Raw genomic sequence first — 15,307 nt, 5'->3', positions numbered from 1 at the left:
CTCCCTTCCTTGCTTTAATTCTTCCATGGCATGCTGTGGTGCCCTCTGCTCTCCCTCAACCTTCCATTCCTTTCCTGCTTCCCACCACCACTCTCCCCTGCTAGACATCCTGCTTTAATCTTGCTTCTGTATTATCTTAACGCTGCCCAGAAAACAAAGTAAAAACACGTATGCCGGCTGTTTTCATAATGGATTATCAAAACACCCCAAAAAGATTAATGACTTGACTTGTTACAAAGGAGCTACGAATACTTATTGAATGTCCTGCCTCAGCTTGCTTCTGTAGTGTGATGCTGGCCGGGGAACAAAGTACAGTCTTCCCTCACTCTACAAACATTTGATTTAACAAAAATCATGTTTTAATAGCCTTTACTCACACAATGAATGCCAAGACTCTGTTTCATTTTGCTGAGAATCAATCATACCAACCTTAAGAGAAGTCAGCTGATATGACACCAGCACCTCTAGCCACTCAACTCTTGCACTATTTCGTGAGTCAACACACAGCCCCCACACATGAGCACACTCACCACTTTACTATGAAACAGTTGTAGAATATGGATTTTTGTGGTCATGATATACAAAAACATTTACTTATGGAGAAAATGTGTGAATACGAGAGGATGGAAGGAAATGTCATGCATCTGAAAACCAAACCCCAATGAACCTGTTATAATGGACTCACACAACAAAATTTCAGTTAACAAACACTTTTCAAGGAAGCTATAGTTTTAACATCATATACTAATTTTGGCAGTACTGCTTTCTATAATTCCAGTTCTGTTCAGCTCCAGTTATCCAAAAAACAGGAAAGAAACTAAAGGCATTTTCCAGCACTTTCTTCCCACACTCAGGTTAACCTGTCCATGAAGTGAGGGACTAGTGTAACAGCACCTCTGTGTCTTGCAGGACTTGGGTTCGTGGTGCTGTGGTGCTGATGGTCCTGCTTGGCCTCACATGGACTTTTGGATTGCTGTACCTCAACCAGGCGTCAATGGTGATGGCGTACATCTTCACCATTTTCAACTCTCTCCAGGGACTCTTCATCTTTATCTTCCACTGTGTCCAGAATGATAAGGTGAGTGGACGGTTACAGGGTCATTCAATTTTCCCCTGGGCATCAAATTGACATGATTATTTAAGGTGTTTGTGAGAGGAAGGGAAAGAGGGAGGGTGTGTATGTACATTGATCTCTTCTGCTTCTGCTCTACTGCTTCTTATATTTCCTGCTGCTGCTGCTCCTGCTGCTGCTACTTTTGTCATGACTCCAGCAGAAGGTAAGAGGAAGTGGGAGTGTCTATGTGTGTGTCTGTGGCTTCTGTGTCAATGTGTATGTGTGAATTTTCATTGGTTTTGGTGTTTGTGTGTGTGATTTTATTTTATCTTTAAAAAAAAATGTGTGTGGGTTTGAAAGTGTGAGTGAGACTTGAGATGAATACTTTGATTTGAATGTTAGCTTTGTTTTAACCCAATTCTAACTTACTGATGTGAATGAAGCTTGTGTGTTATTAACAACTGGTCTTTTCCTCAGTTACTGTTTTCTTTCTAACTTTTTTTATCTAATTATCAGTATTCAAATTTAGTCTCAATGTAATTTTATGACTGACTGAAGCAACTGACAGTAAGGTTTTGATTAATGGTAATTACTTGGTTTGTTTCATTAATTTGCTTTGTTCTGTCAATAATGTGGTTATGGGTCTGATTGTTATAAGACTAATTCTACTAAATGCTGATTTTATAGCTTTACATTCACTTATATCACTCATATTAATCCTGTTGGTGTTTCATGGTAACTGTAGTTTTAATATTATATACTAATTTTGGCAGTACTGTGTTCCATAATTCCTGTTCAGTTCAGCTCCACTTATCCAAAGCAGGGAAGGAAATGAAGGTGTTTTTCCATCACCTTCTTCCCAGACTGAGGTGTTTGCATAAGTGGAGCTGTACTGGTGAAGGCTAAAGAGTTTTTCTTTATGTTTAGTTACAGTGAATAGTTGAGATAATTTATAATGCTGCGTGCGGTTGAGATGTGTGCGGTGGTAGTGGTCGTGGCCTCAGAACGTGTGTGTCTGTTCCCGCTAGGTGAAGAAGGAGTTGCGTAGGGCAGGGCGACGCCACCCATGGCTGCGGGCGTGTCTCTGTGCCGCTGCCGACCGCACTCAGGCCAGCAAGGACACCCGCTCCTCCTCCCACAATGTTGGCCCACACTCACAGCCCAACTCGCACGCCTCTCACACAGTGGGTACCCCCTCCCACGATGCCCACACGTGTCCCACTGCCCAGACCGCCCCTGCTCATGCACACCCAATCACCTGCATCCAACTCCCTGCTAACCTTGCTGCCCTCAACACCCTACACATGGCCCAGGTTGACCCCTCTGGCCTAGATGAGTCAGGAGCCCCTGCCTGTTCCCTCAACACTGTGTTCAACCTTCCCACCTACCCTTCCTCATCCTCCTGTGACTCCACCTCCTCCTCCACTGCCTCACCTCCAGACTACCAGAATGCTTTGCCCTTCCACATTCAGCAAGTCAATGCCGCTCAGATTTACTCCTCCCCACCTCCCACTCCGACTCTTTCCCAACTCTACGATTCTGCCGACCCCAGCCTGGCAGCAACTCTCCAGCAGTACATTCAGCCTCGCACCAATGCTCTTTCCCTCAACCCCCATCTCCTCACTCAGCAGCAGGCAGTGTCCGCTCTCTCCCTCAACCCCACTGTCCTGCAGGCCGCTCTTTCCTCCCTGCACTCAAATAACCCCAAGAGTCTGCAGGCTGTCGACCATCACCACTACCACAACCTCCTCCAGCTTCCCCTTGCTGCTGTCCACCTCACTCCTGATGACTCTAATTACCTCCAGCCCAAGTCTCACCTCACCTCCACCACCCTGACCTCCACCAGCCTCCAGCAACCCACTGACACAGGTCCCCCTAATCCTCTCACCACCTACACCCTGAATAATATGAATACTCACATGCCCCAAACCACATCCACAGTTCACCCCATCAGACAGTCTCTCAGGGACACCCAACCCACCTCCCCACCCACTCCTTCTCCCTCTACCTCCACCCCCAGCACGTCCAAGAGTAAAGCCCCCCCACGAAAGCCGGAGAGGCCACAAATGAACAGCAACAACGGTGTGAAAGGTATTTCATTCTCTCGAGTCCAGAAGCGTTCATAGACGCACGGCCGCTACTCAAGTCTCGCTGTGGGACTCAGGCAATAATCTCTCCCGGTACTGAAGGTGCTTCTTTAACCGATGGGGAGTAGAGGTGTTTAGTGCCACAGGTTCGCTATTAACACAATTTCACTCTCTTGACTCTTGGATTGTTTTCTTGAGGGAGCTACCTAGCAAGGAGTCTAATAGCTACTCGCACCTCTGGGATAGAGCTGTGAGGGAGGAGGTGGCCTGTGGCTGCTGTGGATGCCAGCAGCTGTGAGGGACTGCTGCCTTTCCTCCACTCAGGAAGCATTTCATTCTGCCAAGACCTATAAAGCTTCTACATGCTCAAGCATAGAAAATTTGCCATGAAAGTAATGAAATGTAGATGGTTGCTGTGCTTGTCAAGGCCACCCATGTGTGAGGACAAGACAGGACATGTAAGCTCAGTGTAAATAATTTAGCAGCTTCTATAATCCTTACCTGCTTCATTCATAATGCTGAGTAGTTAAAATTTTTAAATTTCATCCACAAATGCTCAATAGTGATACAGCTAGCTTCAAAGAGACCCACTACTAGTTACAACACACAAGAGTTTCCTGATATTCCAGGAAGGAAGGAGGTCACACATCAGGTAATGCAGGCTGCTGGGAAGTCAGCTGACAGTCCCCCTCCATGCATGCATGGAAATGGCCTTTGTATGACCTCAGCCTTCAGAAACAGTCATCCTTTCCTGAAGGGTTCATGCATGCACGATAAGGTGATCCCAAAGCCAGTCCTGACTCCCAGCCAGCACCTCACCACAGCAGGTGAAGGTGAGGGAGGGGAGCCAAGACTCACACAGACTCATGAGTGTGAGGACAAAGCTGGGAAGGGCATGGCTTCTAGACACCAGATTGTTGTAGCAAAACAATTAGGAAAGTTCTTAATGATTGGCTTATTTTGATTAAGGTTGTTTTCCAAATGAAAACCATTCCAGTTCAAGTGTTTTCACTTGATGTATGGTGGATTCTGGGAACTTGCAGCTGTACATCAGTACTCTTCACATTGTGAGTGGTGTGTGTTGCCACCACCACTGAACTGGGTGACTGGAGCTTCTGTCATGTGTCAGGCACAGGGAAAAGAGCACCTCCACTCAGAGAAAATGGGACTGGGACTGTAGAGTTGCTCAACATTAAGGGAATTATGTTATAGAACAAACTGTCCACAAATTAGTAGATGAATTACTATCTTTTTATTGCTTATCAAGGGATTGTGGTATTTGTGTGTGGAGTATATGGTGATTTACTAATTCAATAGTGGAATAACTTAACACTAATCAACTGTGTGGTGTTACTGGTGGTGTGAGAAAACTACAGTGTGACACACTCTGGGGTGCTGCAGTAGGTGAGGTGTGGTGCTGCTGGTGTGGTGTTGGTCCTTCCTCTCTCACACACTAGATCCTGTCCTACCCTTCATTAACCTGGGTCACCTCTCCTGTCTGGACACTGTGTGCTGAATGTTATAGTATTAATGCACTTTAGGCCAATTTTTTTTTTACTAATATGAAGGTTGAATGCTCTCTACTTGAATGACTTTGATATAAGTGAGTGCTGCATAAAATTAAAAATAGGAAGAGCAGATGTTTTGATAACAAGCTTGAGCTGCCCCCACATGGCGTGAGGGAGGAGCATGGCCCCAGTAACCCTCATGCTATCCTCCCCAGCTTGTGCCACGACTGACATCAGGTCGTTGGACACGGGGGGGCAGCAAGGGCAGCACGACAACCTCCTCCTCCCAGGCGGGGGCAGTGCCCCAGTTGCCGGCCACTGCGGGGCCGCTAAGGGCGGGCTCCCTGTCCAGGGGGTCCCTCAACCGCACCCCTCAGAGGAACAGCAACAACCGCTTGGCTCGCCAGCACCACACTCTTCATGCTCGCACCGCAGCGCACGACCACGAAGATGAGGTGAGGCAGCCACTCACTCTGCTGCCCGAGTCATCTTGCTCACAAGCTGCTTGAGTGTGGCCTCTGCTAGTGTGTCACCAAGGGCTGACTGGAGGGAAGCTGTGCCCCCATTGTATTTCAGTGCCATCTTGTGTTGCGTGAAGGCTGCCCCTTGTTACTTATTGCTGCTCTGAGCTGTGCTGCCTATATAAAGATATCACAAAGGCTGCCTCTCAAGTGTTAGGTTTCACAATGCTTTATTGTCAGGGTTGTTTCCTGACAGGTTACTGATCACTTGTTACAGCTTGAGTGTCGTGAATGACTGAGGCAAGACTAACAGTGTTTTTTAAGGCTTATGTGCTTGAGCTTGCTTGGATGTTTCTTCCTGACTAACGAGGGCCTTTGGTATAAAACTGTACTTTGGTGGGAGAAAACTTAACCAAACTAGACAAACATTTTTATACAAAGACTGGTGATTAAATTTAACAATAAGAATTACCGTTTATTGACATTGATTCTTGACAAATTGAAATCTACGTAAATAATAAATCTGAATGATTTTACCATATGTCTTACATTTCTTGATTCAGTTTCATGTCAGATTTTTTGGCCTCAGAATCAATGCACAAAGAAAGTGATGAACATAACACTGCCAAGACAGACGGCAAAAAAAGACAGTTATGAGTAATTCTTTGAAAAAAAACATGACTCATTAGATTTTGGCTAAAAAATTGCAAGATAGTGAATGTATTGCTTTAGAGTACAACACTTCATTAGAGCCAAGGATTAAGAAGCTATTAGAATTAACATTTTAGCTTCATTACTTGTATTTATTGCTTTTAGTGACAAACAATTTTATGAGACATAGTATGATAGTAACAGTTTTGAAGCACCAGTGCAGTAGTGATGGGATTTCCACATCTTAGGTAGCTCCTTGATGCTCTGTTGCTATTTATAAAACAAAAGAAATTAGCTAGGAAATCATATTGCTTTATTTTTAAAATTTGATACTTTGTTTCACTAAAACTTTGGTCTCAAATGTTCCACTGTTGTATTTCAGAAGTACTCGTTTAAGTCCTGTGGACGGGACAGTGGACATGGAGGCTCTGAGCAGGAGGACTCCCCCCGTAGTGGCCCCGCCCCCAAGCTGTCCTCCCTGCGCCTCAACAACAACGTGGTGCCTCATCTCACCCAGGACCACCTCGTCAACCCCTTCACCACTGCCAGCTCCACCACCACCACAGCCGGCGGCGGTGTCAACAACGGTAGCCACAGCCAGACGCCCCCAGGACCCGAGGCTCTGCTGCCTGACTACCGCCTGGCAGGGGACGCCCCAACCCTGCGGCTGCCCTGCTCCACCGCCGCATCCCGCGGCCACCGTACCCACTCCCCCTGGAACCACACCTACACAGAGATCCCCGATGGGGTGGCTGCCGCCCGCCAGGCTCCCATGGAGGGTGGGGCGGACCCTGTGTATGAGGAGATAGAGCGAGAGGGCCGCTCAGAGCTCCAGGTGAGCGACCTGAGTGATGAGGACGGCCGCCGCCACAGCTCAGACATCTCCCGCCAGTCGTCCCGCAGCTACGGTGACCACCGACCCCTGCTGCCCTACACCCTGCCCGACCAGCACTCCGCCCCCCACCACCACCAGCCCCAGTATGACCCACGCCTCAAGGGCCGCCTGCGCCACCAGGACGGCATGGTTCTGGACAACCCCCACTCCCACACCCTGCCTGGGGGCCATCTGGGGCTGGGGGGACAGCTGGACCACACCATAGTCAGTCCTGGCCACATCCTCCCCATGACCCACGCCGCCATCACCTCGGCCCACGCTCTGCCTCATGGAAACGGCCACATTGCCTCCCAGCAGTACCTGGACGGTGGGCCTCACCTGGTGAACAGTGGACAGTTAGTTGAATCAGTCCCTCAGTACAGTCAGGCCATGCTAGCCACACTGGGACAGGCCCTCCCGGTGGTCCACCCTCTCAGCGAACCAAACCTGCGCAATTGGGAGGCAGCACAGCGGCACCGGGACCTGCAGCAGCTGCAGCAGCTGGGTGAAATGACAGTGGCGGTGCTGAGTGGTGAGCAGGTGGTGTGCAAGCTGAAGCCTCCGTTGGCTCCCATTGACGAGAACACAGGGACCGCCCAGGTGGAGCGACACCCTCCTCCCCCAACGTACAGCCACTGCTAGGGCCTCTGTATAGTCATAGTTGTGTACATATGTGTATAGTGCTTTAAAACCCATTAAAGGCCTTTATGCTTCATGAATGTAAGTGTGTGCAAGTGACAAATCATACTCATGATAATCATTGCAATGGATAATTTACATCTAGGTACGTATCGATAATCATGTGGATCTGAGTGTTGCAAATTCCCTTGAGGACACAGCGTGCGTGACTTGAGCGAGGAGCCACAAGCCCACCACCCTAGTCAGACCTTCAGCAGGAGGACTCCGCCACCAAGCACAAGGGAAGACAAGGAAAACGCCAATATTTTCTGCACCTTTTGACTGGGTTGTGATAAGCCCTTCTCATGTAAATACTAGAACAGTTTCATAAAAAAAAACGAAGTGTTCAGAAAATACATGTAGTAATGGACATGGTAATAGCAAGTGACTATGGTTGTGAGGATTTGCCAAGATCCTGCCAGTGACTCCTTCTGCTGGGGACCCCAACCTGCCAGGACCACTACGGACAGGAGGCCTCATGTGGGTGGCAGTGGTTCCGTTGCGTGGATGTATTTATTGCACATTTTATGAAAGTAATGTTGTAGATAGGCACAGTAAGAACACTAAAGTAAACACTAAAATTACATTGATCAAGTTTCTCTTAGTGACAATTGGAACAAGTGTAAGGAATTAAATTTTGAAGCAATACAGTAAAGCAGTGATGCGGCTGAGCACATTATTAGACGTGGTTTTCTGACATTTTGAGTTTGGCATGGAGTGAGTCGCCCAAGTTCAGGCATTTGGGTAGCTGCCCAGAATCTTCCGAACACACACAAAGAAACATATAGTGTCGTAAGAAGTGGATCATTGAAACCTCAGCCGGTGCATATTTCCTTTCCTTTTTTTTCTGGTGTTTTCAAAGTGGGAGAGGTGAAGCCTGGCACCAAACACCTGAGCTTGGCGTGAGTCAGTTCGTGCGTCATTCCCACATCTGTAATTTGCTGCCTGACCAAGCAACATTCTCAAGGATCTGTCCCGTTCACGAATCCTAACCGTGTTTGTATTTTTTGCTTCTCAGTTGTGCAGTTTTTTCTTTCATAAGTGTTTTCCATTTTTTTATATCCTAACATTACCTAAAAACATAATTTGTAATGCATTAGATGTCACTCCTTAGGCATATGTTGTTACAGTCTTGCTTTGTTCTTTTTTTTACTGGCACTTGTCGCTTACAGAGTTGTAGCAATAATGTGTTTTCTCCTCACTCGCGCAGAGACCCACCACCACCACCACCACCACCTGATGTGAGGTTCTTGCTCTAGTTTCAAGTATCAACAGTACTTTAGTTAGTCAGCCAGAAGTGCTCTGTTGATATGAGTCGAAAAAATACCAGAGATGGCAACTAAATTTTTAGGTCTAACATGTAAAGAATTCATGAAATACCTGGTGACTAATAAAACAGGACATAGGTATACGATACACACACACACACACACACACACACACACACACACACACACACACACACACACACACACACACACACACACACACACACACACACACCTAATCCACAAATCCCAAGAACAGTATTTTGTTCCTAATCAAAGATGAGGTCTAATCTTGCGTGTGTAGCCACAAGAGGAACTGAAACCCAGGATGCTAAAAGTGTCCATCTTAAACTTACAGTAAAAGCAAAACTTCCACTGGCTTAACATATATCTGTGCCTCTCTCATGTGTAGTCATTGTATAGACTCAACTCTGTTTTGTAATATTTTGTATGTAAACTGTGATACATGTATTAAATGAACAAGAATCTATCGCCAAATTGATATCAAATAAATTATTGTGAAATGTTTCATACCATAACTAGCCTGTTGATGAGAATTCCACCTTGATTTGTGCTGTGGCTGTGTGATCTCTCAAGATATTTATTCTGTAGATCTATGAATACTTGTCTCCTAAAGCAATCTGTACCAGGGACATCTTTGCTAACTGAAAGGATGAGGGACTAAAGTTGATGTGTTAGAGTATGTTTGTCCCTTAAAGTAATCTATATCAGGGACATTTCTACTTGCTACAAAGATGAAAGGCTACAGTTCAGGTATTTCAGTAAGCCTCATAATATTGTGAAGGGCTGGATGCCAAAAATCCTGTTGATGAGAATTCCACCTTCATTAGAGCTGTGGTTCTGTGATATTTCATGGTATATAGACTGAATAGCTATGAATGCTTGTCTATTTTGAATATTTGTCCCTTGAAGAAGGTACCAAGGACATTCTACCTACTGAAAAAGATGGAGTACTAAACTAATTCAGGTTCTGATGATGTAGTATGTCTTTTTATTTATTTATTTATTTATTTATTTATTTATTTTATTCTTTATTCATCTTTTCTATAAACATGATTGTCAGGGTGAAAAAACCTGGCGTTAGGATGAAAGTGTCTTGTCAATCAGATCATGCTTGGGTTGTCAAGTTGTAATGACCAGTTAATTATTGTCCAGTTATGTAGGTTCTTTATAACTCCTACCGCTGCTTCTCCATGGTATGTATTGGTACGTGAATACTTATCTATATCTTCAACGGGCCAAAAAAAGCTTGTATGTCAATTATTTCAAACCAGTAACTAGTTTGAATTGGTATAAGTAATGCTGAGGTCCATCCTCGCTCAACTGGAAACGTATGCTTTATCGATTAATATAATTTATTCCCTACTCACTCAATGACGCTGATAAAAACCATGTCAAGATCAAAAACAAAACCGAGACACATAGGTAAGCGCTTCGGTACCGCGTGAATCTTTTGCCTCGAATCTTTACCAGGTGATGACGGACGTGGCCACCCTGCGCTTTCCTCTGTCTATTCTCGGCCTTCGTGGAGGTAAGTGTTGTGTGCGAGGATGATAGGGGCAGGTGGTGATGCTGCTGGTAGGTTATCGCGGTAGCTATTATAGATGCTGTGTATCTTATGCATTTGTAGTGTTAAGTAATACAATACAAGTAAATATTGTTTTCGTGTGGTAAATATGTAGAGTAATTTAATGATAGCATTTCTTGGTGTTTGGTTTAGCGCAGTGAGCCTTCGTCCATCCATTTCTCTCTCTCTCTCTCTCTCTCTGCAAGTGTTATCACTCCATCCTGTGTAATCTTAGCTTTGTTATTGTGCATACTATCAACTATGTAATGAGGCAGGACAGCTTGATCTCCATGACTGCATTTAGTGACGTGTTGATTAACGGCGATGATTGCAGTAACTGGAAAGGGAAGTTAGCGTTGTTTGACTACCGATGGAGGGTGATTAGCCTTCGGTGGTTTGGGGAAATTATTGTAGTGTGAAGAGAAGTTAACGTTGATGAAATGTTAAATGCATGGTAGGTATTGGTGGTTTGATGTAGATAAATTAACGAACACGTGGCTAATTACTGTGACTGGTGATTAGTTTTTGCGAAATAAATGGAGTATTACGTAACTAAGTTACTGGTGGTTTAATGCAGTAGTTTTAGTGAGAAATTTACCGATTACTGTGACCGGTGGCTTGTGATTTTACATAAGCAATGATGGGCAATTACAGTAACTGGTCGTTTGGCAGTACAGCAGCTAGTTACTGAAGGAGTCTTGAGATTACCGCATTTGGCTGAGGGTCATTAAAGTGAGGTTTGGTAAATACCGTCATTGATGGTTTACAAACTTTATTGTATTGCACATGGTAGAATGGTACATAGCAGGGTCAGTCTTAATGTGAAATTTATTAGGCGAGGTTGATAACGGATTGAACAATGCTTGGCTGACTACTGAATGGTAGTTCAGTGATGTGGTAGGTAATTGCTTAATGAGTAATTGCGTAACGGGTAATTGTGCTGTTTACATTAGTTCTTTTAACTATTACGGTTAATTACGATGTTAATTACGATAACTAACCTGTTTGGTTGTACGAGTAATCTTTAACTGGTTTGGTAATAGTTTTAGGCGAAAGGGTCGTTGTGGGAGCGGTAAACGAGCAGGTGACAGATTGTTGGCATTTAATATACAACCCCGGTAATGTATGTAGACTTCACTCCAACTATGTCAGTAGGTTCTCTTGAATTTCCAGTGAGAAAATTTGAGAATTTGACGTCTAGGCATTATTAATATGAACAGAATACGGACATCAAGTATGATGCAAGGAAAAAAGTTGTCACTGCCATCCAGTTGACGTTCATATCCCCGCCTCAGGTGTGCCATCCAGGGTTCCAGCCGAAGCAGCGCAGCAGCCGTCGTCTGGAAGCCACCGAGGCCATCCTGTTAAGTCTTCATGCAAGTGCGTTCGTTATGTTCTTTGAAATATTAGTTAGGCCTTCTCTCACAAGATTAGCGTTACGTCTGCCAAGTGTCGTAAGTACGGACACTGACACTGTTGATAGGTAGGTGTCAGGTGTCAAAAATTCAGGAGTACGTGGTAGAATCGCAATAGCAGCTCATAAGGCAGTGGTTCTCAAGCCGAGGGTCGCCAGACTGAGAGCTGATCGTTTCTATAGGCTCTAATACAGGCAGAGGGGACTAATAGTGCATTGTCAGCAGCATAATAAAACCCTTGATATTTTCAATTGTTTAATGGTTTTTGTTTTTAAGAATTTTGCATAACATTTTCACCAATTGACATTAAGGTTCTTGATTAGTTTGATAAATACGAAAAAGGGGCAAGGTGTTGTTCTCTCTACTGGTGGTTTATGATGAGACGTAGTTTCCGTAGGTAGTGACTTCATATAATTAATTCATCGGTTTTAAAAGATTTTGTATCGGGTAGATAGTTTGATTTAAGGAATAACGAGTAAATATGTACTTTGAAGAGATTGTGTTCTATTGATCAACTTGTCTGTTTTCTCTCGCATACCTGCTGGTGCTACTACGCCGAAACGCCTGTGCATCATCTCCGGTCCTGCGTTCCTGTGGGGCTGCCCACTACTGCTGCCTTTCCCCGTCCCCACCCCTTCGAAGTGCCGGGCCTCCGAGAACCCCTATTTCCATCAGAAATGTAATAAAACCTATTTTAAATATATATGTGTGTATTCTGTGTGTCAGACTTGTGGACTCGTAGTGTTGCGAGTAACAAGCTTCCTAGTGTATTTAAGAGTTCTCAGGACTCCCACCTCAGTGACATGACGATTTGTTTTTTTGTTTGTTTTTTTTTTTTTCCTTTTTTTTCCTTTTTTTTCCTTTTTTTTTCATTTTTTTTTTTCTTGATGCTGTGTGTAGTTTTTCTCCGGACGGTTTTCGAGGTATTGTTTTTAATTTTTCCTTGAAATAAATTTGATAAATTGAAAAAAAAATTGATCATGAAAAATTGATCATGAAAAAAAATTGGTAAGCAAAAAAAAAAAAAAAACTTTAGTTTTTATCTGGATGGTTTTCGTGGTACCCTGCTCGTGGTATCCTGCTCGCGTTAGTTTTTATATCGATGGTTTTCGTGGTATCCTGCTCGCGTAATCACTCGCCCATCATCACTCACCCCCACCATCCTGTTCGCGTGACGATGGATGGACGGCTTCATGGAAAAATACACCGAAATGGATGGACCGGCTTTGATGCTCTCTACTCGGATACTCTACTCGGATATTCCTCGCACCTGGACACTGCCTCGACAGGCGATTCTTATATCTCCGATTGCCTCGACAGACGATTCTTTCTCCGATCTCGCGCGCTAGCTAGTAAAGTAAATTACCTCGCAATCTTTTATTATTGCCTAATAATTAGTACCTCGCACTTACCTTTACTGTTTACTGTTACTGATGATTAGTGATGAATTCAATGAATGCGTGCGATCAATCGTAATGATCTATTATTATTGCCTTTTAATTTTTTTTCTGCGATTCCCACTCTTCTGTATACTTACTGCAACTTCCTCCTACAGACTTGCCACTTAATTGACACCACCTTTCCCTTACTCTTTTTTCTCGTATGCCATTTGACACCAAATCGAGGCCCCGCCGAGCCTCAGCGTTTCTTAAGCGTACCATGCAAACAATAAAACGAACGTTTTCTGTAAAGCCCACACGCGCCGAGTTACTATGATAGACTAATGCAATTTTCACTAATATAATTTCCCTTTCCAACCAATAAATCTAAACTCAAAAACTAATACTACTCAGAATTATCGCCCCTAATTATCCTACTATTGAATACGAAAATCCATAAACCTAACTTTGATGGGGCTACACAAAATGAAGTACCCCAACCCCCCAAATCCCCAAACCTATTTTTTTTTTTTTTCGAATTGAATGAAATGAGGACATTACTTTTCCATGAGTGTATAACATTATAATAAAGAAAATGCTGACAAAGAGACGAGCGAGCGAGGGAGGAGGAGGTGGTGGTGGTGGTGGTGGTGAAGGCAGCTCCCTTGGCAATGGTTCCTGACTCTCCAGAGACGGGTAAGCTGGCATACCTGGTCAGGAAGGGTTAATTAGTCTTTAATGTATGGGTACACGTGTACACACACACACACACGCGGTAGAATGCGATTAGCTAATAATAATAATAACTGAATGACTAACAGATTAACTAATTACCGTTAGCTAGTTTGTCCACAATGTCTTTAATAATAATAACATAAACGAACATCTAAACTCCAATTTTTCCAAAAAAAAAAAAAAAACACAAAATATGGAAAATAAGAAATATAAAAACACAATCCTTTCACATATGACGTGTCCCTGCTGCCTCTCTACCCCTGCAGAAAGCGGGGGAGGCACAGAAGGGTGGAGAGAGGCCCTGGATACTGACGCCGGACACACAAGAGGTCAGATAATGGGGGACTCTGCAAGATCAGTGTATATTTTCTGGTGAGAGGTGAGGAAGCAATTACTATTCTTTTGATTGGGTGATTAGCGAAGCCATGTATTATATTAAACTAAGAATAATAATAGTGGATATAGGAAAGTGAATCGATGCTAAAAAGGAATATTCTGACCACGCTAAGAATGATGGCAGGGGATTATGGGAATGGAAACTGATGCCAAGAAGGAACGTATTATGACCGTATATTATGACTAAACTTGGAATAGTAGCAAGGAATATGGGAACGGGAATCGATGGTATAAAAGGGAATATTTTCATCATGGTAAGAATGATAACAGAGATAAGGATAAGGAATGATGATGAAAAAGGAATATTGTTACCAAGCTAAGTTGTGGTAGAGAGGACGGGGACGGGGTGATGCTGAAAGGGATGTTTTGACTGTGCTATGTGAGATGGGAAAAGGAAATCAGAGCATGGATTAAGTTTATGTAATAACTTATTCGGTTAGCTTTCCTTGCAGATTCTTAACAGCAAAAGTACTCTGGGAATGAACATTTGGTCCCTTGCCCTGGTTTCCTTTTCTCAACATTCAACATAAGTTTGGGTTTATTTGAGAGAAGATATTAAAAGATAATCTCGTTGATGTTCAAAGGAAGATGCACTGGTTATGTTATAGCAATACTAGTTTGGTCAGAGTTTTCTGTGACAATAAAAAGATATATATGATTAACTAATACAAAAACAATACACCTTCACTGACTTTAGATGAGAAGCTATCCCACTTAAAAAATAACAAGAAAGAAAACACATTCTTTCATATCATTCAACTTAATGATTAATTTCACGACGACAAATGAAATAAAAAAAGAAGACACTACTGGAATCTGTTTCTGGCAAGGAATATAGGAATTCCGGAGAAAAATATTTCCCTGCGATACAAAGGAAGACACTTGAGTAAAACCATTAGAGCAACAATACAGACTGGTGTGAATTTCCACCAGCTCCAGTGAATGGTGAAGTGTAGCGCGTCACCACAAGACAGGTAAACCCCATGAAGCTATTAAACAAATAAGAATGAGGCAGGCAGAGCAGTCCAAGCCCTCCAGTAAACAAGAAGAATGATACACTTAAGAAAATAAAGAAACAGGATACCAAACTCTCGTCCTTCAAAGGGGATCGAACCCTGGACCGGAATACCTCATTGACGCAGCGCAGAGTGAACAAAGGTATCACGACCATCATCTCAATTACACTTACAATGATGGAGACTGAGGGACGAGG

General features: G+C 43.7%; 1 protein-coding gene across 7 annotated transcripts in view; it reads left to right on the top strand.

Moving 5' to 3' along the window:
- LOC135090569 (adhesion G protein-coupled receptor L2-like) overlaps positions 1-9,120 on the top strand; it is a 166,508-nt gene extending 157,388 nt beyond the window's left edge. For 2 of the 7 annotated variants that reach the window (XM_063987429.1, XM_063987430.1), the window contains 4 exons: positions 910-1,078; positions 2,083-2,238; positions 4,865-5,104; positions 6,144-9,120. In XM_063987429.1, coding sequence (XP_063843499.1) covers positions 910-1,078; positions 2,083-2,238; positions 4,865-5,104; positions 6,144-7,277 — 1,699 coding nt within the window. In that variant the 3' untranslated portion in view covers positions 7,278-9,120. Of the gene's footprint in view, positions 1-909; positions 1,079-2,082; positions 3,146-4,864; positions 5,105-6,143 lie in introns of all 7 variants that reach the window. The other 5 variants (XM_063987432.1, XM_063987431.1, XM_063987433.1 and 2 more) reach the window with 5 other exon arrangements.
- Positions 9,121-15,307: the final 6,187 nt, after the last annotated feature.

Source organism: Scylla paramamosain, chromosome 35 (genome assembly GCF_035594125.1).
Source record: "Scylla paramamosain isolate STU-SP2022 chromosome 35, ASM3559412v1, whole genome shotgun sequence".
Classification (NCBI taxonomy): Eukaryota; Metazoa; Arthropoda; class Malacostraca; order Decapoda; family Portunidae; genus Scylla; species Scylla paramamosain.
Note: the sequence above shows the minus strand (reverse complement) of the source record. Positions and strands in the feature narration are given on the sequence as shown.